This window comes from Mytilus galloprovincialis, chromosome 12 (assembly GCF_965363235.1).
Source record: "Mytilus galloprovincialis chromosome 12, xbMytGall1.hap1.1, whole genome shotgun sequence".
In the NCBI taxonomy this organism is placed as follows: domain Eukaryota; kingdom Metazoa; phylum Mollusca; class Bivalvia; order Mytilida; family Mytilidae; genus Mytilus; species Mytilus galloprovincialis.
The window spans coordinates 72,541,253-72,567,670 of NC_134849.1; the positions used below are offsets into that span (position 1 = coordinate 72,541,253).

Below are 26,418 nucleotides of genomic sequence, written 5' to 3' on the forward strand. Positions count from 1 at the left end.
GCGGAGCAATATAACATACTTTTTGATGTTGACCTGGAAATGCATTACAAATATCACTTCCGGGGTCACACTATTCCACGTTGTAAACAGAAAGTGGACCCGTATAAAAATGTCAAAAACTGGAAAGAAGTCTGTGTATACAAATAGTTCAAAGAAACACAGTCAAGTTAAAAACGGTAATACCCTTCAGACTATAAATAGATTGTAATTGCACACTGACAGTGACATAAAAGCTGCAAGACAAGTTAAAAAACACGTCTTGAGACAGAACTTTGAGAAACAAGTGCATGTGCAGTGAATTGCATTGTCTCAATACTTTCATGGGATATTTTTTTTTACCCTTTCAAGTGTAGTGTCAGATGTTCAGATCCCACATACTATGTTTTCACTGATTTGTGTTGAAGTCGGTTGTTTTATGAGGGTGGTAATGCCCTTTACTGTCAGGGGTCAAACAGTTATTTTTTCGGCTACGGTTCACGTCAAACTGGTTAAAATTTTACAGAGATTGATCAAAGTATCCTTATTGTGATTCGTCAAATAATTATCGTTACTGTTATATTTAGAAAAATAGTGTTGTTGTAGACCTGGAGATATAAAGGTAGTCTAACTAGTTGAGTTAGGGGAGATCTTCTTTGGCTCAATTGGTTAGAGCGCTGCCTTTAGATCCCGAGATTGAGGGTTCGAATCCCGCTGGTACCATCCATGGATTTTCACATCATGGATTTTCACATCATTGGCGCTGCGAGCATCTGCTACTGGTACAAAAATTGTATATAGTATATTGCCTGGCAGTGAGATGTTAGAATTGGTCATGAGGATTGACCAGCCGGTCAAAGGATACCATGACAGTTCTAGGTGACATCTAGGGAACTGGCCAGAGAGTTTCCGAGTGGAAGTCTCGGGGTTGTACAGTAGTGGACCTGTGAGTTGCTCGGATGGATGGTACGCAGCCCGAAAAAAGAAAAAGGGGAAGAGTGTTGTAGACCTGGAGATATAAAGGTAGTCTAACTAGTTGAGTTAGGGGAGATCTTCTTTGGCTCAATTGGTTAGAGCGCTGCCTTTAGATCCCGAGATTGAGGGTTCGAATCCCGCTGGTACCATCCATGGATTTTCACATCAGTGTGATTCATTAAATTCAGCTGATTTTTTTTAAAGTCTAAAAGAAAGTGTACATTTTATGGTCATGCACCAAAAATTACCGATAACATCATTTGGCAAGAAATTTTATCGTTATACGTCATGATGGTACCTCCATAACTCAGCTCTTTTATGTTGTATTCCTGTTGTGCTATAAGTGGAATTACAGTGGTTGCCTGGTTGCCAGGCAGACTGGATACTGACGTCAGTAAATGATTACATGAGACGGAATCTGACAATTTACGTTTTACACAGACTTGGTAAAAGTTATAGAAGGTCAACCACTAGAGCCGAGGAAAATTCTATTGTCTTTAACAATCCATGCCTAGAAAATAAATAAATCATCAAGTGTTAAACTTGTTATCTAAAATATAAAATTTGGGTAGACAACTGGAAGTCAACGAAGCAAGAGGAAACTTCACTCCCGTTATGATGACTCTCTGAGGTGTAGGAAGTGTGAAGGGATTGCTTCCCTAAAAAATGTTGTAGATAATTAGTCAACCGTAAGTGGTTGAGCCAGGGAGGTTCTTCTTTAGCTCAGTCGGTAAACATGCTGCCTTTTAACACAGAGGTCCTGCGTTTCAGTCCAGGTGGAGACAAGAGGATTTTGTAAAAAGAATCATGCTCTCCGGTTACACAAGCGATGAGTATTGATTTCTCAAGTGATTCAGTGATTCAATACTGTCTCTAGTCTAGATCTCTTGTAAATCAGTTAGCATCCTTATGGAAAGATGCAAAATTATATATGTATACAGAAATATCTACTTGTAAATCAGTTAGCATGGTTAGGGAAAGATGCAAAATTGTATTCAGAAACAATGAATTTGTAAATCTTTATTAGGGATACTGTAGGTACCTGCTTCTTTCTTTTTTGGTTCCACATAAGAATGTTTTTTTTTCTAGAATTCAGGTCTGTTGATGGTCTGCCTAATCATGTTACAATTTCCACTGGCAATTTAAGTCCCCAATTAAGTCAACATGAACAGTCTTTAAAGTCAACTCAGACTTTCTACAGTGCATTGTTAGATGAAGTATAAAAGAAAAGTCCTGCTGAGCCCCGTCCCATAGAGTTCTATAATAAAGTCACCAGCAGATTGTTCTAGGTGAACTAATTATCATGTAAAATTAATTAAAATTGATATCCCACAACTTATATAATGAATCGTTAGTATTTGATTGCAGTATTTACTGTAAATTCAGAAATTATTGCATTCATTTATTATTGTGATTTTTGAAAAATAGACAAAAACGAGAGATAACTATTGCGATGTCAGGAAAATAGGGGATGAGCAATGAATGTTTAAGTTTTTTATAAGTAGACTATGGAAGTGTTTTTAGTGAATTTTTATTGTTATAGCATTATCAATTTTTCAAATAACTTATACTTGTATACCATATATGCAACATTAACATGTTTAATGTATGCAATATTAACATATTTAATGTATGCAATATTAGCATATTTAATGTATGCAATGTAATACACACATGGTGGTACAACAAATCAATCTTGCTGGTGTTAAGTAATAATTTTATTTCACTTGTTACATTTACATAAACATATTGAATAACTTCCTTTTGATCAATTGACAAGTTGCTAGAGTTCAATGAACTCTGCCAATTTGCTGATTGTTGGTGATTATTGGCAAATCCAGTATCTTGTTAAAACACCCGCTTTTTCTATTATGTAAATGTATCCACGCTTGGTATTATAGAGTGATAAGTCTTATTTTCAACCTTGTTGTGGAAATACTATGAGATATATTATTCAAAGTGTGTCCACTATAATAAATTGACACCAGGAAATTTCTTTTCTATATTTTATCATGTTTATAGGAAGCACAAAGACCGATGGAAAAAATGCACAGAAACCAAAAAAAAGTGGGGTATGCTGTAAAATGTTTACATTCCTGTTTTTTGCCGTAATGGTTGCTGGTGTTGCCGTCTTGTATAGCAATGATGAATACAGAGACAAAAGCTTACAGTTTGGTAAGATAATAGGATAGTGGCATCATAGAAATAACTAGATGTGGTATGATTGTCAACGAGATTCATAAATTAGTGTGAATTTATTGTTCATTATGGGATACCAATTTTGTGGATTTTGTCAGTAAATGTGAGCGGCAATCTAATTTTTCAACAAAAGTACACATATTCTATAGGCATGATAGGCTTGTATGCAGACTGGCATATTATAGTTCATGAAATAATGAAAATAAGTTTTTTCCTCCGCTTAATATGGCATCCACAAAAATAAATGAATTTATAACATTTAATATCAAACATGTCAAACATGAGAAAAAAAAAATAAATATCATGAGCAACACATCTTAAGCTTTTAAGAAGAATATATTGATTTATGGTTTAAACAAAAATAAGTATAGCAGACACTAATAATAACAGCTATCTGAATATGTGAGCAAGCTAATTAGGCAGCCAAAGTTTATCTGACACTTTAGCCAATAAAAAAGAAGATAGTAATTGCTATAAGTTGTAGAACAAAAGTCTACACAGTAGCCAAAAGAAAAATAAAGACCAGCAATAGTCATGGTAGTCCTGTAAATACATGTATACAGAACTAAAAAAAAATATGACATGAACCTTACCCAAGGTTTGGAGCTCTTTTGTTATCCTTGACTTTATTCCAGCATTTAGATGAAGAATAGTTATCTCATTGGCAATCATATATACCACACCTCCTTATTATGCCCCATTTATGGGTATTATGTTTTCTGGTTTGTGCGTCCATCCATACGTCCGTCCATATCCCGCTTCAGGTTAAAGTTTTTGGTCAAGGTAGTTTTTGATAAAGTTGAAGTCCAATGAACTTAAAACTTAGTACACATGACATGATCTTTCTAATTTGAATGCCAAATTAGAGATTTTACCACATTTTCACAGTCCGCTGAACATAGAAAATGATAGTGCGGATGGGGCATCTGTGTACTGGGGACACATTCTTGTTATAGATTTTTGAGTTTGATCTTTGTTTCAGTTGAGGTTGTAAAGAGAAGTGTGTTAGAACAGTATGAACAGCACGTTAAACCTTTGATTGATAGCCAAATGTCACCTGAACAACAAAAACAAAATGAAAAGGGTTCACGAGGCGGAGGGAAAGAGGCATTTGGCGAAAATGAAAAAGAGTTGGAGTTAGAGAAAAAGAAAAAGGATGAGGAAAAGAAAAAACATGTAGAGGAAAAAAAAAGAATTGAAGAATTAAATAGAAAACTGGAGGCAGATAGGAAAAAAAAGGAGGAAGAAAGTAAAAGGAAAGAACAAGAAAAAAAGAAACAGGAGGAAGAAAAGAAAAGGAAGGAAGAACTGAGGAAACAGGAAGAGGAAAAGAAAAAACATGCAGCAGAAAAGAAAAGAATTGAAGAGTTAAATAGAAAACTGGAGGCAGATAGGAAAAGAGAGGAAGAAGAAAAACGACAACAGCAAGCGGAGAAAAAAAGAAAGGAGGAAGAGCAGAAAAAGGAGGAAGAAAAGAAAAGGAAGGAAGAACTGAGGAAACAGGAAGAGGAAAAGAAAAAACATGCAGCAGAAAAGAAAAGAATTGAAGAGTTAAATAGAAAACTGGAGGCAGATAGGAAAAGAGAAGAAGAAACAAAAAAGAAACAGGATGAGGAAAAGAAAAAACATGAAAAGGAAAAGAAAAGAATTGAAGAACTCAATAGAAAATTGGAGGCAGATAGGAAAAGAGAGGAAGAAGAAAAAAGACAACAGGAAGCGGAGAAAAAAAGAAAGGAGGAAGAGCAGAAAAAAGAAGAAGAAAGAAAGAGGAAACAGGATGAGGAAAAGAAAAGAATTGAAGAACTAAATAGAAAACTGGAGGCAGATAGGAAAAGAGAGGAAGAAGAAAAAAGACAACAGGAAGCAGAGAAAAAAAGAAAGGAGGAAGAGCAGAAAAAGGAAGAAGAAAGAAAGAGGAAACAGGACGAGGAAAAGAAAAGAATTGAAGAACTAAATAGAAAACTGGAGGCAGATAGGAAAAGAGAGGAAGAAGAAAAAAGACAACAGGAAGCAGAGAAAAAAAGAAAGGAGGAAGAGCAGAAAAATGAAGAAGAAAGAAAAAGGAAACAGGATGAGGAAAAGAAAAAACATGAAATAGAAAAGAAAAGAATTGAAGAGTTAAATAGAAAACTAGAAGCAGATAGGAAAAGAGAGGAGGAAGAAAAAAGACAACAGGAAGAGGAGAAAAAAAGAAAAGAGGAAGAGCAGAAAAATGAAGAAGAAAGAAAGAGGAAACAGGATGAGGAAAAGAAAAAACATAAGGAGGAAAAGAAAAGAATTGAAGAGTTAAATAGAAAACTGGAGGCAGATAGGAAAAGAGAGGAAGAGAAGATAAAACAAGAAGAACAAAAGAGAAAACAGGAGGAAGAACAAAAGAGAAAGGAAGAAGAAAGGAAAAAGAAAGAAGATGAAATCAGAAAACAAGAAGAGGATAAAATAAGAAAGGAACAAGAAAAGAAAAGATTAGAGGAGGAAAAGAGGAAAAATGAAGAGGAAAGAAAAAGAAAGGAGGAAGAAAAAAGAAGAATGGAAGAAGAAAAAAGAAGACTGGAGGATGAAAAGAATAAGAAAGAAGAAGCAAACAAAAAGAAATTAGAAGAAGAAAGAGAAAGAATTGAAGAGGAAAAGAGAAAGCAAGTAGAGGAAAGAAAACGAAAAAATGAGGATGAAAAGAGGATGAAAGAAGAAGAGAACAAATCAAAGGAATTACTAAGAATGAAGGAACAGGAAAATGAAAGAATCAACCAAGAGGTACAAAAACAGCAACAGAAGGAAGAAGAAAAGAAACTCCAAAAGGAAAAAGAAAATACATCATATGAATTCAACTCTTTATCAAACCCTGCTGATTTTGCCATTAGAAATCTTCTGGATAATGCAGAAAACTCCTTATACATAGTGAGTAGTATTCATTTAAAACATAACTAATAAAATTAGATGTATGTTTCATTATAATGCATTCATGATTCTGATTGGCTATTCTGCAATCTTACAATATTCCTTAAGCAATTTCATTACACAATAAAATTTATCATTCATGATGACACGAGGTCACACAGTAAAGTGCACAGGTAAATTAAATAAAAACTTGATAAAAATCGTGTTTTCATGATCCTAGCTAAAAAATGTAATTATAAGTATTGAATGCTTCTTTTTGTAACTTCATAGGGTTGTAAAAGCGATGACCGTGCGCACATTTTTAGAATGAAGCGCTTCCGGGCTTCATACAAAATGTAGTTCGGTCAACACTTTTACACCCCAATGATTACAAAAATAAGTATTCAATTCTAAACTAACAAGTTAGTTGAAGGGCTGTTCAAGATTTTATTGAGGGGCCATTTGAGTAGTCCACTACTGCATCACTAGCCAGTCAACACTCAGGTTGTGAGTTGAATCTGGCACGGGCAGGTGCACTCAACTCCAGTCTTAATTGACTCAGATTGTTCTTTTTCCTACCAAAAGTTGTGGTTCTCTCTGGGCCCTCCGGTTTCCTCCACCAATAAAATTGACCACCATGATAGAGCACAAGAGTGTTGAAATTGCCATTAATCACCAATAAATCAATCAAATAACATTTAAGATTTTAAAAATGGTTTGGATGATATAGATACTTTAAACTTTGGGGTGGTTAAATTTTTGTTAGAAGTATTTAAGAGGGGGGATAGGACTTTTATCAGAACTCCGGGATTGGGTGTTTTTGTCGAGCCTTCGACTTTTGTTCGAAAAAGCGAGACATAGCGATCCTACATTCCGTTGGCGTCGGCGTCGTCGTCATCGTCGGCGGCGTCCACAAATATTCACTCTGTGGTTAAAGTTTTTGAAATTTTAATAACTTTCTTAAACTATCCTTGAATTGTACGAAACTTGGACAGAAGCTTGTTTATGATCAGGAGATAGTATACAGAAGTAAATTTTGTAAAAATAAAATTTCGTTTTTTCCGTATTTTACTTATAAATGGACTTAGTTTTTTCTGCCAGGAAACATTACATTCACTCTGTGGTTAAAGTTTTTAAAATTTTAATAACTTTCTTAAACTATCCTGGAATTGTAAGAAACTTGGCCAGAAGCTTGTTTATGATCAGAAGATAGTATCCAGAAGTAAACTTTGTAAAAATAAAATTCCATTTTTCCCGTATTTTACTTATAAATGGACTTAGTTTTCTTCCAGTTAACATTACATATAGTCTGCAGTTAAAGTATTTAAAACATTTTTAAGATTCTTAAACTAGCCTGGATTTTTACCAAACTTGGACAGAAGCTTCTGACAATCAAAAGATAGTATCGAGAGGAATAATTTTATTGATTTTTTTCATCATTTTTGATGAGTGTGTGATTAACAGCAAAAGTAGGCGAGACACTGGGTTCCACGGAACCCTTACAAATTTTTAAGCTCAAGATTTCGGGATTGACTCTTTCTGGATCTGGGAATTTTTTTTTCAGATTTTGGGATATCGGGATTTACTTTTATTTAAATTTGGGGCCTCTGGATTTCGTGTTTTTAGACCGGGATTTCGGGATCAGGACCCCTCCTATCCCCCCCTCATTTAAGAATTGTAAGTAAAATGATTCATTGACTTTTGTTAAATGTCACTTTCAATACTATCTGTCTACCAGTATTGTGATATTTTATGGCTTCAAGTTTTTATTGGTTTGATGATGCAATAGTACCCAGAATGCACCAGAGACCATTGGATGGAAAACTAACAATCCTAGTGAATTTAAACTGGACTCAAATGTACCATGCCGGTGCATGAGCCTTGATTCAAATTCACAACCTCAGTGTTGACAGGCTTGTGATACAGTAGTTAAACTACTTAGACAACTTGGCTAACGAGGGCTTTAGGTTAATTAAATGAAATTCTTATGATATAAGTGGTTGGAATACATAAAAAGGCCCCATGACATTATATATAAAACAAGATAGACATCTTGTTCTAGAATTTACTGTGGGTTCATGAAAAATTGTACTCTCTTGAGTATTTCATTTCTTGGTTTAACAGAATAAAATTGAGAAAGGAAATGGGGAATGTGTCAAAGCAACAACAACCTGACCATAGAGCAGACAACAGCCGATGGCCACTAATGGGTCTTCAATGTAGCAAGAAACTCCCACACCCAGAGACGTTCTTCAGCTGGCCTCTTAAAGAAGTCTAAATACCAGCTTATAGAAAATGTATACTTTGTTAAACATTTTAATTCGTGGTTAACATGTACCAAAGCAAATCGGTGGGAATTGGTATATATGACGAATAATAATTAATCCACATAAATACACTCTAGGTAATATTTTCATAAGCTATAATATACCAAAAATTTATGATTGGCTATCAATGTTCCAAAAATTGAACTGATTTGCGATGGTATTTTAATTTTTTGAGTATGGATAAGTAAAAATTACATCATAAGACTCGAAAACGTTAAATTGATGCAAACTATTTTAATTCCAGTTAAGTGATGAAGAAGTTTTAAAAATGTGTGAGGAGATTCTAAAAACGTATCCGAAGAGTCCGCGAGCAAATTATTTGAAGGCAGACATACTGATTAAAATGGCAGAAGAGAAGCAGAGTAATTCAATTCTAGAGCAAGGTATAGCACAATACCAAAAAGTCTTGGACCTTCCAGATGTTCCTTATGCTTTGTTGGTAGATGCTGGAACAAAGCTTGCTGAAAAACAAATTTTTAGAGGTAAGATTTGAAATAAAGTAATCTCCCTTGATAACAGCTGGTATTAACAATTTTTTGAAGTTTAAAATGTGTTGAAGTTTAATTTTGTTATAAAGTCAGATTAAGGATGTTCTTAGGGAGGTCTTATTGGGGGGTTCCGATCCCGGATCCCGCTCACTGTTTTGTCTGATTCCCGTATCCCACTTATACTATGTACGTAAGCAATTCTCATTTTTGTCGAGCCTGCAACTTTTGTTGCAGAAAGCTCCACATAGGGATAGTGATCTGGCGGCGGCGGTGTTAGCTCACTTCTTAAAAGCTCTATATTTTAGAAGGTGGAAGACCTGGATGCTTCATACTTTGTATATAGATGCTTCATGTCACGAAGTTTCCGTCAGTCACATGTCCAATGTCCTTGACCTCATTTTCATGGTTCAGTGACCACTTGAAAAAAAAGTTCAAATTTTTTGTAATGTTGAATTCTCTCTTATTATAAGTAATAGGATAATTATATTTAATATGTGCGTACCTTGCAAGGTCCTCATGTCTGTCAGACAGTTTTCACTTGAACTCGACCTCATTTCATGGATCAGTGAACAAGGTTAAGTTTTGGTGGTCAAGTCCATATCTCAGATGCTATAAGCAATAGGGCTAGTATATTCGGTGTATGGAAGGACTGTAAGGTGTACATTTCCAACTGGCAGGTGTCATCTGACCTTGACCTCATTTTCATGGTTCAGTGGTTATAGTTAAATTTTTGTGTTTTGGTCAATTTTTCTTATACTATATGCAATAGGTCTACTATATTTGTTGTATGGAATGATCGTAAGGTGTACATGTCTAGTGGGCAGATGTCATGTGACCTTGACCTCATTTTCATGGTTCAGTGGTCAAAGTTAAGTTTTTGAGTTTTGGTCTTTTTATCTAATACTGTATGCCATAGGTCAACTATATTTGGTGTATGGAAATATTTTATGATCTTTATGTCAGTTGCGCAGGTTTTATTTGACCGTGACCTCATTTTCATGGTTCATTGCACAGTGTTAAATTTTTGTGTTTTGGTCTATTTTTCTTAAACTATAAGTAATGGGTCAACTATATATATGTTGTATAGAAGCATTGTTAGCTGTACATGTCTGCCTGGCTTGGTTCATCTGACCTTGACCTCATTTTCAAGGTTCATTGGTCTTTGTTTAGTTATCTTGGTTAATGTTAAGTTTATGTGACAGTTGTAATAAAGCTAAACTTTATACTTAGGACTATCAACATAATATCAATGATTAGTATAGAAGGCGAGACATTTCAGTGTGTGCACTCTTGTCTTGTCATTTCCCGGTTCCCGCTAGACCTCATTTCCTGTATTCCCGAGACAAAAATTTGATTTTCACGTGTCACGCTTACAAAAAATCGGCAATCCCGCATCACGCTTAGACCCCAATGAGACCCACTCTTAGGTGATCTAAGGTAAAATTAAATAAATCAAGAATTCAAAATTGATACTTTAAGCTAGAAGAGTATTAGTTAAGGATCAAAATAAGCTAAAAATATTGATAGCTCCTTTTTGAGATATTTGATTTATAAAATATGGCGTAAAAAGGCTGACTCAGACTTTTACCTAATATTTGCATTTGTATAATTTGGGTCTCAAATCAAAAGAAAGAAAATCAAGAATCTGCTTAAATTTTATGAGCTATTCAGTCTTATGTTAAGTCTTAAGATAAATAGGTGTTATGGGGCAAAATATTTTACCTTGTATCGTATGGAAAAACACCAAGGTGTCTGAACATTTGACATTAATTCCAAAACCTCACCTAACATGCCTAAGTACATCCTTAAAGTCATATGAAACCTCAAATTGAAAAAAAATATGCATATGTTTTTTAAAACTAAATGGATAGTTTTCATTATACAACTTATATACATATACTTTTTCTGAGGAAAATTCTTTAATTTGTCCACATTTAGAAGAAGTTTACTTATTTTTAATTGCTTGCTGCCAGGAAGCAATTCGCCGACATATTTTCCGTATGCATAGTGACCTAAGCGTGACCCTCCTCGTAAAAATCTGGTGATAGCAATACGCATGAATCTGTCATAAAAATAAACAATTACCTGATTGTATATGTTAAACACGTGCTAAATTCCCATGCTTCTTGTTGATTATTAACTATAAGGTGACAATCGGTAAACTTTGGCTTCAAAACACGGCATTTAATGAGTAGCCATATTTGTTAAATCATGACAGACAAATAGAAAAAAAATTGACGATTATACGATATATTTGCGTAAAAAATGATAAAATGGTGCACAGAGGACTAAGTTTATGATATATACATGCATTGGTTCAAGAATTGGATGAACATTATTTTTCACCAGTCACTCGTTTTTTATGACTTTAAGGCAAATTATTAGTCAGTAAAAAATATTTGGTATGCAGTTGTGTTATAACATTGGCACATCTGATATACATGGAAATAGTATGACCCCTTCCTTTTAGTATCAGCACATTTGTATTTGTATTTTGAATTGTTTGCATATACATGTATAGTTAAATGTTGAAGTTTGAGTTTGGTCAGTTGGAGATGAACCAACAAATTATATACAAGGGCTAGTCAGTGATTTTAGTTTGATAATAATGCATTTATGTCAGCACTGGCATATTTTATTTCATGGAGATTGTTTGGGTCAGCAGCTTCAGGCATAAATGTTTTGAAAAAGTTAAAACATTGCCATTTTGCTTTCATGATTTGCATAAAACTAGAAAAAAATACATACAGAAAAGACATATCTCTTGGTGTTCATAATTTATGAATATTACTAAGATTGAACATTTTAGAAAATCTTTAAACACTATTTTCATTGTGTGCCATCTAATTATTTGTTAGATTTCCTATTCCAACTTTTCATTTTGAATCTAGTGAGCACAATGATGATGATAGGTGTTTTTAACAACCTTGGCTACCCATGATTGTCTTGCACAGTCAGGAGCACCATGAAACTTATCTTCTCCTTGCACAGTCAGGAGCACCATGAACCTTATCTTCTCCTTGCACAGTCAGGAGCACCATGAACCTTATCTTCTCCTTGCACAGTCAGGAGCACCATGAACCTTATCTTCTCCTAACCTTCAGGAGCACCATGAACCTTATCTTCTCCTTGCACAGTCAGGAGCACCATGAACCTTATCTTCTCCTAACCTACATTCTTGATTTTGTTAGTCATTGATCTGTCATAAACCTAGTTACATCAATGTATATAAATATATGTTGTACACTTTCATTTCATTTTTAGATCCAAATAGATTTGGGGTTTCCAAAAGCAAAATGTGGACATATAACAAAACGATAGATGAGGGAACAGGGGTATAATGGGGGCCGCTGACACTTAAGTAAGGAGGGGGGCAGCTCCAGTCATGCTTCAGTGATCCCCTATATAATCAACCAAATTTCCCTCAAAAGAGGGGGCCCGGGCCACCTGGATCCACCTATGTAAAGCCCATAGATATTTTAATTACAATTTAATGTTTTTAGGTTGGAATGGAAAGGCAACAAAGACCTGGAGATTTTTATCTGACAAATATCCAAATGATGTTAAATTAAAGAATAAGTTAGGTGTCAGCTATTTAATGGCTAATCAGAATGAAGAAGCTAGAAAAACATTCGAAAAGGTAAGTTGGAATTCGCCGTTTCAGAATCTAAAGGACTATGGGTAAATATCTCATTGTTTGTACACCAAAATGAAAATAACAATACGTCATTGGTTGAATTTCCATTGTTTAGAACAATTTAAACCAATCACAATGTTTTGGTGTACCCTTTTGAAAATATTACCCAGGATGCATTAGATTCTGATACGGCAGATGGCATTCAGCTTTACATGTTTACTGTAGCTGTAAATCTTTTTTTTTTACACATTTGGGTTTTTTGCTGAATCTTCTCCCAATTCATCCTAGATCTGTCTCCAAATAAACTTCTGGCATCACACAACAGTCATGTTTTAATTATGATGACAAATGTAATAAATTGTGATGCAAAATTTTAAAGGTAACTTGTTTGACTTTAAGTAATGCACCAAATTTCCATACAGGTGTAAATTGCACTCAACTTCCATACATGTGCAAATATACCTATACTTTCTGTGAAGAATTTAACAATTTACTATAAAAAAAATTAAGGATTACCAAAAGGGGATGTGATAGTGTCTCAATAAGACAGCAACCCAAGGACATGGATGTTTAGCAGGGAGAAATTTTGTCATTAAGAAACTTGTCAATAGTGATGTGCTCTAGTATTATTTGAACACAGAGTTTGAAGTGATGTGTTCTTATCAATGAAAAATCACACAAGATAATTTTTTTTAAAGTATTTGAGTGTACAAAATAGAGAGGTTCGATTATGTTAATGAGAAATTAAACCAACAGCATAGTAATATATGCAGTTTAATGATAAAAACCTCCAACAGACACATCTAAAAAAAATCATTTATTACAGGTTTTAGAGATGGACCATGGAGATGGATTGGCCAAAGTTCATCTTGGATTTATTATCAAAACAATCGACAATGATCCTGAGAAGGCTCTACCATTTTTGATTGAAGGGGTAGCAAGTGAAGCTGAAGGCACAAAAGATGGAAGATTCTATTTTCATCTAGGGGATGCATTCCAAAGACTGAATCTACTCAAAGATGTAATTTAAGCATTATAACTAAGATTAGGAAATATTTAAGGATGTTTAGAGCTAATTTCCTAATGCATGTAGAGTGAGACTTTGGTTAGCTTGCTTTCTTTGTTTATATATTGTACAATTGTGATTGGGATAATGTCCAATCAAATTTGAATATAATTATACAGGTTTAACTATCCCTATAAATATTAGTTGAAGATGTCAATCTTATTTACAAAGCTTGACTAAAAGTTTATACAAACAAAGCAAACAAGCCAACCAAACTCTTACTCTACAAGCATTAGGAAATTAGCTCTTATATATTACTGCAAAATTCAGAAACTAGCGCCAAGTTTTATTAAATATGCTAAATGCCTAAAATGCAACAGCTAAAGATCGCAAAAAAAACCCTCACATTTATATTTTCTTGAGTGAAAGTTCAGTTGTCACATTATTTAGATTTCACATTTGCAAGTTGTCAAGGATTTGTAATAATGCACACATTTATTTATGAATTTACAGTAATTATACCACAACTAACGGAGTGGGTCATATACACTGCTGTCCTATTCTGTCCATTTGTCTGTTCAAAGTTTTATGTTTTGAAATATGTTCAGCAGTCACTTCCTGATTGCCATTTTTTAATAATTTTTATACGACCCGAAAAAAATTTTGAGTTTGTATAATGGTATGATGTTGTCGTCGTCTGCCTCGTCCGAACACACATTTGGTGTCCGTACAATTACTTTAGTTTAAGTGAATCAATCTCTATGATATTTTTAAAGAAGGTTCAATACCACAAAAATAAGGTTGGGATTGATTTTGGGGTTGATGGTCCCAAGCGTTTTGGAATTAGGGGCCCGAAAGGGGCCCAAATTAAGCTTTTTTCTACTTTCAGGATATCATCTTGTGTATAAGTATTTCAATTGCTCTGTAATTGTACCACAATGTTTTATAACACAGGTACAAGGTTTGGATTGATTTTGGGGGTTATGGTCCCAACAGTTTAGGGGAAAAAAGGGCCCAAATAAGCATTTTTGTAGTTTCCAGTCAATAACTTGTCTGGACAATAACTTTAGTTTAATTAAATGGATTTCTATGAAATTTATTAAGAAAGTTCAATACCACAAAAGGAAGGTTTGAATTGACTTTTTGGGGTGATGGTCTAAAGTGTTTTGGAATTAGTGGTTCAATAGGGGCCCAAAACAAGCATTTTTCTACTTTCAGGATATCAACTTGTGTATAAGTATTTCAATTGCTCTGAAATTGTACCACAATGTTTTATACCACAGGTAGAAGGTTTGGATTAATTTTGAGGGTTATGGTCCCAACGGTGTAGGAATTTGGGGCCAAAAAAGGGGCTCAAATAAGCATTTTTGTAGTTTTCAGTCAATAACTTGTGTTTAAGTGTATAAACCTCTCTTAAATTGTACTACAAGTTTCCATACCATAAAGGATACTGGGATAGTTATGGGGGTGATGGCTCAAATCAGTTAGTAATTAGGAGCAAAAAAGGGAGAAAACAAGGGTTTTTCTGGTTAAAGGACAATTTAGACGTTTTTATAAGGCCCTCAGGTCGGAAGTCGCCTCTAAAAAGCCCAGAGGTCGCAGGTCGTTTTTGACCCTGCGGGAGCCTCCTGCTTGAAAATTATGTATTAAAAATGATGATTGTCTCGTGATTATTAGCTGTAAATTTATATTTAGACATGTTAGAAGTTACTAATAATTAATATTGATTTTATCCATGACTGTATGTCATTTTATATTTTGATATTTATGATGTATTAAAATGAGAAGATATTTTTGCAAACTCATTTTGAGGGGATTAATATTCAACAGCTGGTTCATTAAACCACATTCTTTCTGTGTCAGAAACTTATACTGTGTCAACTTTTTAATCACAATCCAAATTCAGAGCTGTATCAAGCTTAAATGTTGTGTCCATACTTGCCCCAACTGTTCAGGGGGTCGACATCTGCAGTCGTATAAAGCTGCGCCCTGCAGAGCATCTGGTTATTATCCAGTATGAGATTTCAGGTGGAATAAATAAAAAAGAAGATGTGGTATGATTGCCAATGAGACAACTATCCACAAAAGACCAAAATGACACAGACATTAACAACTATAGGTCACCGTACGGCCTTCAACAATGAGCAAAGCCCATACTGCATAGTCAGCTATAACAGGCCCCAATAAGACAATGTAAAACAATTCAAACGAGAAAACTAACGGCCTTATTTATGTAAAAAAATGAACGAAAAACAAATATGTAACACATAAACAAACGACAACCACTGAATTACAGGCTCCTGACTTGGGACAGGCACATACATAAATAATTTGGCGGGTTAAACATGTTAGCGGGATCCCAACCTTCCCCCTAACCTGGGACAGTGGTATAACAGTACAACATAAGAACATAAGTTCATAATGTTAAATAGATGATGAATATACTGAATGTATCGTCAGTGTATAATGTTATAACGACTGGGTTTATTCACATCTTTGAAAAATACTTACATCTGATTCAGAAGATATAGAGATAAGATGATGCGATTTAATTGCCAATTGTCAGTTTTCCTTTTGAATGTCAAGGTTTTCTCTGGGTACTCTGGCTTCCTCCACCAATAAAAACTGGCCGCCAAAAAATAATCATAAAGTGGTGCTTAAAAGTGGCATTAGAACATCAACAATCAATAAAATCAAGTGCCAATGAGACAACTTTCCACCAGAGACTAAAGGACAAAGAAGTGTACAACTAGAGGTCATGACAAGGCCTTCAACTATGAGCAAGTTTAGATAGTAATGATATAATTAGCAATCAATTGTATAATTTTTGCCTTTATCTTTTGTTATGATGGTCAAGATAATGACCTATTCCAGCGCTTTATCCCTTCTTATGAATTTTGGTGGCATCACAATTAACGTTGTTGAGTTATGCCCCTATACAAATGACAAAAATGCTGAATATTTTGTTTCCGTTCTCTAACTTTAGTTTGCCTCAACCAAATATTATTAAATTCTACACAATGCAGATCAAGTTTGAATTCTGATGGTGTCCAATCAACAATTCTAGAGTTATGCTCCTTTACAATAGGAAAAATAGGAATATGAAATCTGTTTTAAAAATATCAATGATGTAATTGTTAAAATTAACTTTTATTATTTTTTTTATGGGAGACATTGTTATAAAATAAGATGTTATATTTATAGGCTTATAAAGTATACAAAGCAGGAGCTGAGAATGGGTTGTTCCTGTCCTCTATACAGAGGTCACTGTATAATGTAAACACACTTACTGGTAGGCCCTGGTGGACTGCTGAAGAAACAGGATACACAGAGGATTTAAAGGTACAGTGAAACCTGTTTAAGGAGTCTTCTTGAGGAAATGCAAAACAGCTGTCTCTTTATAGACTGGTTTTTAATACAGCTTCATTCTACATGTCATTTAACAGAGGGACCAAAAAACAGTCTATGTTATAATGAATGGCTTTAAAAAGAGAAAAAATGCTAATTTTTTTCTGTTCTCTAACTTTAGTTTGCTTCAACTAAATATTATGAAACTCACACACAATGCTTATTATCACAAAACACAGATCAATTTTAATTTTGGAGATGTCACTTTTACTGTTCTCAACATGCTCAAGTTCTGCCTGTTTAGAAATTGAAAACATTGCTGAATTTTGTGTTTGTGTTTTATATTTTAATTTATCCTCAACCAAACAGACACTCCCCTATTTATCTTTTATAAGCAGTTTGTTTACATTTAAACTTATATTGTTGAACATGCTATTAAAGAACAGTCTGTAATTAAAAAAAAAAACACAGATTTTTTTTTAAATACTATTGAAAAATTTCAGCTTTTTGAAGAAAATTGGAAAATCATCAGAGATGAAGGAATGGCCCAGCTTGATGCAAAAACAGGAGGATTCACACCAGAATCAGAAAATCTTAGAGAAAAAGGAGAATGGAAACAGTTTGTTCTTTATCAGAGAGGTTAATTTAATTATTGAATGATCCAAGAAGGGATTAGACCTAAGGTTTAAAAACTGTATGTGTTCAGACCAACCTGTTCTTTATCAGAGAGGTTAATTTTAATTATTGATATCCAAGAAGGGATTAGACCTAAGGCTTAAAAACTTTATGTGTTCCGACTAACCCAACTAACCTTAATTTTTATACGACTGCAAAAATTGAAAATGTTTTGGTCGTATATTGGTGTAATGTTGGCGTTGTCGTCGTCCTAGACATTTGGTTTTCGCACTTTAACTTTAGTATAAGTAAATAGAAATCAATGAAATTTAAACACAAGGTTTATGGCCATAAAAGGAATGTTGGGATTGATTTTGGTAGTGTTGGTCCCAATAGTTTAGGAATTAGGGGCCAAAAAGGGCCCAAATAAGCATTTTTCTTGGTTTTCGCACAATAACTTTAGTATAAGTGAACAGAAATCTATGAAATTTTAACATAAGGTTTATGACCACAAAAGGAAGGTTGGGATTGATTTTGGGAGTTTTGGTCCCAACAGTTTAGGAATTAGGGGCCAAAAGGGTCCAAAATTAAACTTCGTTTGATTTCATCAAAAACTGAATTATTGGTTTTTTTTTATATGCCAAATCTAACCGTGTATTTAGATTCTTAAATTTTGGTCCTGTTTTCAAATTGGTCTACATTAAGGTCCAAAGGGTCCAAAATTAAACTTAGTTTGATTTTAACAAAAATTGAATTGTGGTGGTTCTTTGATATGCTGAATATAAACATGTACTAAGATTTTTGATTATGGGCCCAGTTTTCAAGTTGGTGCAAATCGGGGTTTAAAATTAAACTTTGTTTATTTCAACCAAAATTGAATATATGGGGTTCTTCAATATGCTGAATCTAACCATGCATATAGATTTTTATTAATATTTGGGCTCGGTTATCAAATTGGTCCACATTGAGGTCTTAGGGTCTAAAATTGAACATTATTTGATTTCATCAAAAATTGAATTCCTAGGGTTCTATGATATGCTGAATCTAACCATATATTTAGATTTTGGATATTGAACCATAACAGGTAAATGTCCAATTTAAAATTTTCAAGTTTTTATGGTTTAAGCTCTTAGACCACATTCATTCTGTGTCAGAAACCTATGTTGTGTCAACTATTTAATCACAATCCAAATTCAGAGCTGGATCAAGCTTAAATATTGTGTCCATACTTGCCCCAACTGTCCAGGGTTCAACCTCTGTGGTCGTATAAAGCTGCACCCTGCGGAGCATCTGGTTAGTGCATACCATTAAGATTTTTATACCTCTGCAGTAGCGGAGGGGGTATTAAATGTTAGTCTTGGCCATCTGTTCTTCTGATGTCTGTACGCAAGTACGTCCCAAAATTAGTTTCCGTTCTCTTTAGTTTGCCCTAACTATCATGACTATGAAACTTATACACAATGCCTATTATGGACACATGCCCCACTTTTAATTTTTTTAATGATGATGTAATCAATTTATTTTTTATACGACCGCAAATTTTGAAAAAATTTTCGTCGTATATTGCTATCACGTTGGCGTCGTCGTCCGAATACTTTTAGTTTTCGCACTCTAACTTTAGTAAAAGTGAATAGAAATCTATGAAATTTTAACACAAGGTTTATGACCATAAAAGGAAGGTTGGTATTGATTTTGGGAGTTTTGGTCCCAACATTTTAGGAATTAGGGGCCAAAAAGGGCCCAAATAAGCATTTTCTTGGTTTTCGCACCATAACTTTAGTTTAAGTTAATAGAAATCTATGAAATTTTGACACAAGGTTTATGACCACAAAAGAAAGATTGGGATTGATTTTGGGAGTTTTGGTTTCAATAGTTTAGGAATAAGGGGCCAATAAAGGGCCCAAATAAGCATTTTTCTTGGTTTTTGCACAATAACTTTAGTTTAAGTAAATAGAAATCTATGAAATTTAAACACAATGTTTATGACCACAAAAGGAAGGTTGGTATTGATTGTGGGAGTTTAGGACCCAACAGTTTAGGAATTAGGGGCCAAAAAGGGACCCAAATAAGCATTTTTCTTGGTTTTCGCACCATAACGTTAGTATAAGTAAATACAAATCTATGAAATTTAAACACAAGGCTTATGACCATAAAATGAAGGTTGGTATTGATTTTGGGAGTTTTGGTCCCAATAGTTTAGGAAAAAGGGGCCCAAAGGGTCCAAAATTAAACTTTGTTTGATTTCATCAAAATTGAATAATTGGGGTTCTTTGATATGCCGAATCTAACTGTATATGTAGATTCTCAACTTTTGGTCCCGTTTTCAAATTGGTCTACATTAAGGTCCAAAGGGTCCAAAATTAAACTTAGTTTGATTTTGACAAAAAATGAATCGGTTGGGTTCTTTGATATGTTGAATCTAAAAATGTACTTAGATTCTTGATTATTGAAGTTTTTTGGTCCAGTTTTCAAATTGGTCTACATTAAGGTCCAAAGGGTCCAAAATTAAACTTTGTTTGATTTCATCAAAAATTGAATCCTTGGGGTTCTTTGATATGCCAAATCTAACTGTGTATGTAGATTCTTCATTTTTGGTCCTGTTTTCAAATTTCAAATTCTACATTAAAGTCCAAAGGGTCCAAAATTAAACTAAGTTTGATTTTAACAAAAATTGAATTCTTGGGCCTCTTTGATATGCTGAATCTAAACATGTACTTAGATTTTTGATTATGGGCCCAGTTTTCAAGTTGGTCCAAATCAGGATCTAAAATTATTATATTAAGTATTGTGCAATAGCAAGTCTTTTCAATTGCACAGTATTGTGCAATGGCAAGAAATATCTAATTGCAAAATATTGTGAAATAGCAAAATTTTTTTTAATTAGAGTTATCTTTCTTTGTCGAGAATAGTAAGCAAGAAATATCCTATTGCACAATATTGTGCAATAGCAAGAATTTTTTTTAATTGGAGTTATCTTTCTTTGTCCAGAATCAACTTAAATCTTTGTTATATACAATATACAATGTATATACACTTTTTACTACCAACTGATAAATTTTACATTCAGTGATAACAAGCAGTTTTTTTACATCTTAATATTTTATGATGTATTTAAATGAGTAGTTATTGTTGCAATCTCCATTAGAAATTTGAATTGAGATCAGTTTTGAAAAAGGGAAACGGGGATGTGAAAAAAAAGGGGGGGGGGGGTTAAATTTTTCTCATTTCAGATTTCATAAATAAAAAGAAAATTTCTTCAAACATTTTTTTGAGAGGATTAATATTCAACAGCATAGTGAATTGCTCAAAGGCAAAAAAAACCTTTTAAGTTCATTAGACCACATTCATTCTGTGTCAACTATTTAATTTTAGATTTAAAAAGTTTGAAGAAGAAATCTTTAATTGATTTGTAAAATTTTGGCATTTGTTTTGTGTAAAAAAAACCCATGTAATGTCAAAAATTTGATCACAATCCAACTTCAGAGCTGTATCATGCTTGAATGTTTTGTCCATACTTGCCCCAACTGTTCAGGGTTCGACCTCTGCGGTCGTATAAAGCTGCACCCTGCGGAGCACCTGGTTATATTTTCTGATTAAAACAGCTTTAAAAATATTAATAAAAAGAGCATCCTTGTTCATACAGATTAAGAGGGGGGATAGGACCTTTATCGGAACGTCAGGATCAGGTGTTTTTTTAGCTCAAGATTTCTGGATTGACCTTTTGGGATCGGGGAATTCTTATTTCGAATTTCGAGATGTCGGGACTCAAATTTTTTTAAATTTTGGACCTCAGGATTTCATGTTTTAAAGCCCAGGATTTCGGGATCAGGAACCCTCCTACCACCCTCAGATTAAAGAATGATAACAGCACACTGTAAATTTCATGCGTACGAAATATGGAGCACTTGATTATACAGCTAAAACATATTAGAACAGAAATTTTACCAAACAATAGGTTTGAATCCAGGGATAAGCAGTCAGTTACAAAGAAAATAATGGTGCAACGAAGAGTTGTAAGGGAGGATGGCATTTCGAAAGATGATTTAACAATTAAAAGTGGCTTAATTTTAAAAAAAATATGTTTTTTTTCCTCCAGGACAGAAAAATAAGAAAAATTGTGAAAAAGCACCAAAGACTTGTGAGTTGATAGACAGAATGGAAGCAGTAAAGACAAATAAGCGAGGGCAGGTAGGAAATAGGGATATAATTTAGACAAGGTACAGAAAATATGTTTATTTCAAAAGGGGGGACATATATATGGCAGTATTGTGAAAGTACTTTTATTTGTGGGTTACCAATTGTTTTGTGATTTTCATGGATGACCTTATCCACGAATTAAAGTATTCAATAAAATGTAAACAATTGTTGTCCAAATGAAGACAGAAAGATCCCAGTGTACAATGGTTTAAGTTTGACTTCATTGATACCAGCATATCTATAGCACATCATATATAAGCAAACACAATATGAACTTAAGACAGGATTTTATTCATTTAATCTTTTAAAAACCTAGATTGTCATGAAAAGTTAGTTTCAATAAGGGAAAGTCAGACTTCAGGTGATGATATTTGATAATGAAGTGCTGAAGTTTTGCCTCATAATTCTCATACAAAAATTTTTATTTGTCAGAAAACAAAAATCAACAAATTTCAGAACCCATGAACATGTATCATTTGTTGAAACCATGAAAATTGATACCCATAAATTAAAGTACTTTTACAATAACATGAAGGAAAATGTTTGAAAAAAGTTTTCCTTGGTGGTAACGAAGGGGAGGATTTTAATGAATATCATTAAATAAAATACCAAGATTATTCCCCTTGTTACTAAAATTTCCGGTATTGTCACATTGCCCATTGTTATAAAAGAGAAAGCAAATGCGCCATTTTTTTACCTTGGAAATATTCTTGCATTTTGTACCATGTAATAGGGGCAATTGAAATTGCTTTACACCATAGCAAAAACAATTAGTTTTGATAGCAATCATTCACACAAAAACTACTGTATCTTCCATTACCAATAGCCTGTTTTAGTGAGTGAGGATAGCAAACACAAATCCAATAGATTGGAACTAGAGAGGGTACATGCTTGGTTGGTTATGTAATGAGTTTTTGTCTCCCCTGCAATAAAAGTCGTGGAAAGTGAGACATAGGTATTGCATTTCTGGTGATGACTTCTCAGCACAGGCTGCAACTTCAACAATTGCTTAGTTTTCTGCTTTAGTTAGTTTGATAGGATCTATTTGTGATAGATCAATGATATTTTGTATGAAGTTGCATTACTATCAGTACAAATCAGACCTTCAGATTGTGTTTTTCTGAATTTTATGCTAATAGGCGAGACATATCTCTGTGTCAACAGTTTGTTATTATCTATTTCAGGTAAAATTTTCTGTTATCCACCCAGGAACACATATATGGCCTCATTGTGGTCCTACGAATTGTAGATTAAGGGCACATCTAGGACTGAAAGTTCCTACCGGAATTAACATCAGGGTCGGCCAGGAGAAAAGGTCAGTAGTAACTCTGAAATACCCTATAGCGATTATTTTCGCGGGTGTAAATTTTTGCTTATTTTCGCGGATATAGGAAAATCGCCGAAATAAGTTCCGCCAATTTAAAATTGTACATGCAAAGGTATTGATAAAAGTTTTGAATTCGCCAAAATAATAACCGCCAAAATATTTTGTATACCTTATTCAATGAAAATTGCTTAATTTTACACCGGTGAACATAACCGCTATACTGTACTTCTTACTGTTAATTCAGAAATTATTGACCATTATTGCAAAAAATGCAACAGGATTATAATCACAATAAGTTAAACTCTCCTTTTGAAATTATTTATATTAATTAAAAGGATTTTACTCAATATTGCAAAAATTACATCACATTTTAGTGTTAAATGACAAAAATCACAATAATTTCTGAATTTACAATAGTGTAAAAAGATATCCATTTAAATTAATTCATCACAAAATAATATTACCTTCTTTTTGATAACGTATATATTTGGTTGAATTGACTTGTGAAAAACATATATGCACAGAGTACTTAGGCTGGAGTCAATAAAATTTATTTTAAGTTAATTAAACCCCATATTTTCAAAATAAAAGAAAGCTACCCACCATAGTGGAAAAGAAGTGAATACATTTGTGTGAATTAAGAGGGTACACTTACTAGCCTTTGGTAAAATAATGCAAGAAGTTTAATGTGAGACAACAAAAATATAAGAAGAGAGAAATACTGACCAAAAAATAAAGACAAAAATTGCATCAAAAATAAACAAATGAGAAAATACATAAATTGTCATATTAAACCTGACAATGACAATACAATTGACAATTAGATAAAAACAATTGTGTGACAGAATCAATTAAGTGTAGAATACGTGGTAGATTGGGAATTCAAAAACTTCTTTTACATTTCAGAACCTGGAAAGAAGGAAAGTTTATCATATTTGATGACTCATTTGAACATGAAGTTTGGCATAATGGAAACGAGTTAAGATTGGTGTTAATAGTTGACTTTTGGCATCCTGACTTGACAGAGCAACAGAAAAAGACATTGTCACCTATTTAACTGAAGGACATCAGGAATAATATTCAAAATGGCAGCCATATCTAAAAATAAAACTTTAAGCAAAGAAGGAAAGATCTGTGTGGCAATATATTGTTGGGAAATAGTTTTTTTGCGTTGATTAAAGGGGACCAAAATTGTAATAATTGTATATTTGCTATACTTAATCATCACAAGATCTTTATCAATGTTTTATAAAATGACATTAGGATAAAGTAAATAGGTTTGGGCATTGAATAAAGGGGCCAAAATTGTAATATTAAATATTGTAATATCATATAGGGGTTAAATATTAAGGTGGTAGACCTCGGTTCAGGGAGATAACTCTTTAAATCAGTTATGTGTTTGTAAAAGTCAAGTTTCGTCAATGAATTTTAAGCATTTACCTGAAACAGATTGGAAATAATCTATGTATCCAAGAAGCTTAGAGCGTATTTATGAAAATGGTTGACACAAACGTACTGATGATTTTAAGAGTTATTTCCCTGAACCTAGGTCTACCTCAAGAAGGCTTTTGGTTCTGTTTGTTCATATCTACAAAATGTTATTTGGTTGTAATTTTATATTTTATTTTTTGCAGTAGTTTGTACTAGTTTTTGTTATGTTTATTTTCAATCTTATTAAAAGCCGCTGTTGTTTTTTTCTTCGGTACTCTCCAACCTAACTATGAGGGATCATAGTGTTCAACAACATCAGATTTTAATAAGATTGTTTTATTTTTTAATTATAAAGAAAATTGCAAACCAAAGTATTTAGTCATGATTTTTTAGATAAGAAAATATTTTCTCATATGAAAATATTAAATCATTTACCTTTATTTATAACTAAGCATAATTTCTTAAGAACAAATAGTGCTGTGTACACAGTGTAAAGTGCACTATATTTTTTTCTGAGTTTTTTGTCAATTTTTACTAGAAATTTGATTTCAATTTTAGTTTTTAGTACCAGGTATTATTAATTTCTACATGTATCATTTGTTTATCACATACGTTTATTTTATATATTATTGCAGTATAAATCATTAGATTTTTTATTGTAGAAGATTTATGTATTTCTATAAAAAATAGAAAAATAAAAAGGAGAAGGTTTTGGGTGTTCTAAAATTGGTTGTTTGGTGAATAATATTGTAGAAAAAATTCACAATTAATTTCGTGCTGAAACTATATGTCATGTAATGTGTGTTGAGGGCGAGTCCAAAAAATAGTTGTATTTAGAAGCAAAAGCAACATGTTCAATTCCTAAAGCACATGTTCATCACTATAAGAAAAAAACATGTATAAAATTTCCTGCATAGTATAGTGCCTTTTCTCATATAATTTTAAATAAATTCCTTCATTTACTAACATAACTGAACATTTATATTTCATGATAATTTTCATAGTTTGATTTGAAAATCACATTTTTTATGTGTTTTTTTTTTTAAAGAAATGGGGTAATATTTTGAAATATATTTAGATCACATTCCAAAAAACATTTATTTTTATACAAAGGGTGATTGCATTTTCTGTTTATAAGGATATATGAGATTATTTTTGTATACTACAGAATAGTGCATTTCTCTTGGGGAAATAAAAAAAAGATATTCCAAAGGCAAAACCTCTTTGCTGGGTTATATTTTCATGGTTTTTTTTGGTACCTTGATTCTTCTTTTCCTTGTATAAGAAAACAAGCAAGTTTACATTTTTATAACTTTATCTTCATATAAAAATTTGGGGAAAATATCCACCCCCTCCCTTTCAATTTTACAATATTGTACAATATATATAAACAAAAAGTGATTCCCATAAAAAAAGGCAACTCCTTGGTATTTTTATAGATCTACAAAAGTTAAAACACATGTGGATTTTAACTGAATCTTTCTTCCTTCCAATTCAGTGCAGTCCATCCTTGTCCACTCAAATGAAAAACTTGACCATTTCTGACCACCTTCATATCCAGCCACTTATACTTTAATTCTGGATGAGCTGTCATTTGTGTTTTAGGTGATGAAAATCTGATAAAGTTGAGTGATATTTGTTGTAAGATACTAATCTTATCATGATGTGAAACTAATTTTGCATTTAAAATATGTTATAGTATATAAAAAATAAATTGTTCTTTTCCAATTAAGATTTTTGTTTCTGTTATGTATAAATATAACATTTATTAATTGAAGGTTGAATAATATTATGGATTATAGAAACATCTTATTGATATAAATGAACCAAATTATTATTTTTTTTTATATAAATGATTGCAAACATCAATAAAAAAATTGACTGCTGCAAATTTTTGTGTGTGTCTGAAAATCATATTGAAAAAACAATTTATTTATTCAAATTCTATTGCTATGACGAAACCAAATTTTTTTTATATATTTTTTGTTTGTTTGACACAATTTGTTTTATTTCAACAT

General features: G+C 33.0%; 1 protein-coding gene across 1 annotated transcript; it reads left to right on the forward strand.

Annotated features, from left to right (window-relative positions):
• Positions 1–35: 35 nt before the first annotated feature.
• Positions 36–26,132, forward strand: LOC143054759 (uncharacterized). The gene is made up of 11 exons (XM_076227806.1): positions 36–176; positions 2,974–3,126; positions 4,133–6,045; positions 8,596–8,833; positions 12,343–12,479; positions 13,303–13,497; positions 16,687–16,824; positions 17,334–17,469; positions 21,542–21,633; positions 22,827–22,957; positions 23,876–26,132. The coding sequence occupies exons 1-11, from the start codon at positions 110–112 to the stop codon at positions 24,024–24,026; spliced, it is 3,351 nt and encodes a 1,116-aa protein (XP_076083921.1). The 5' UTR covers positions 36–109; the 3' UTR covers positions 24,027–26,132.
• Positions 26,133–26,418: the final 286 nt, after the last annotated feature.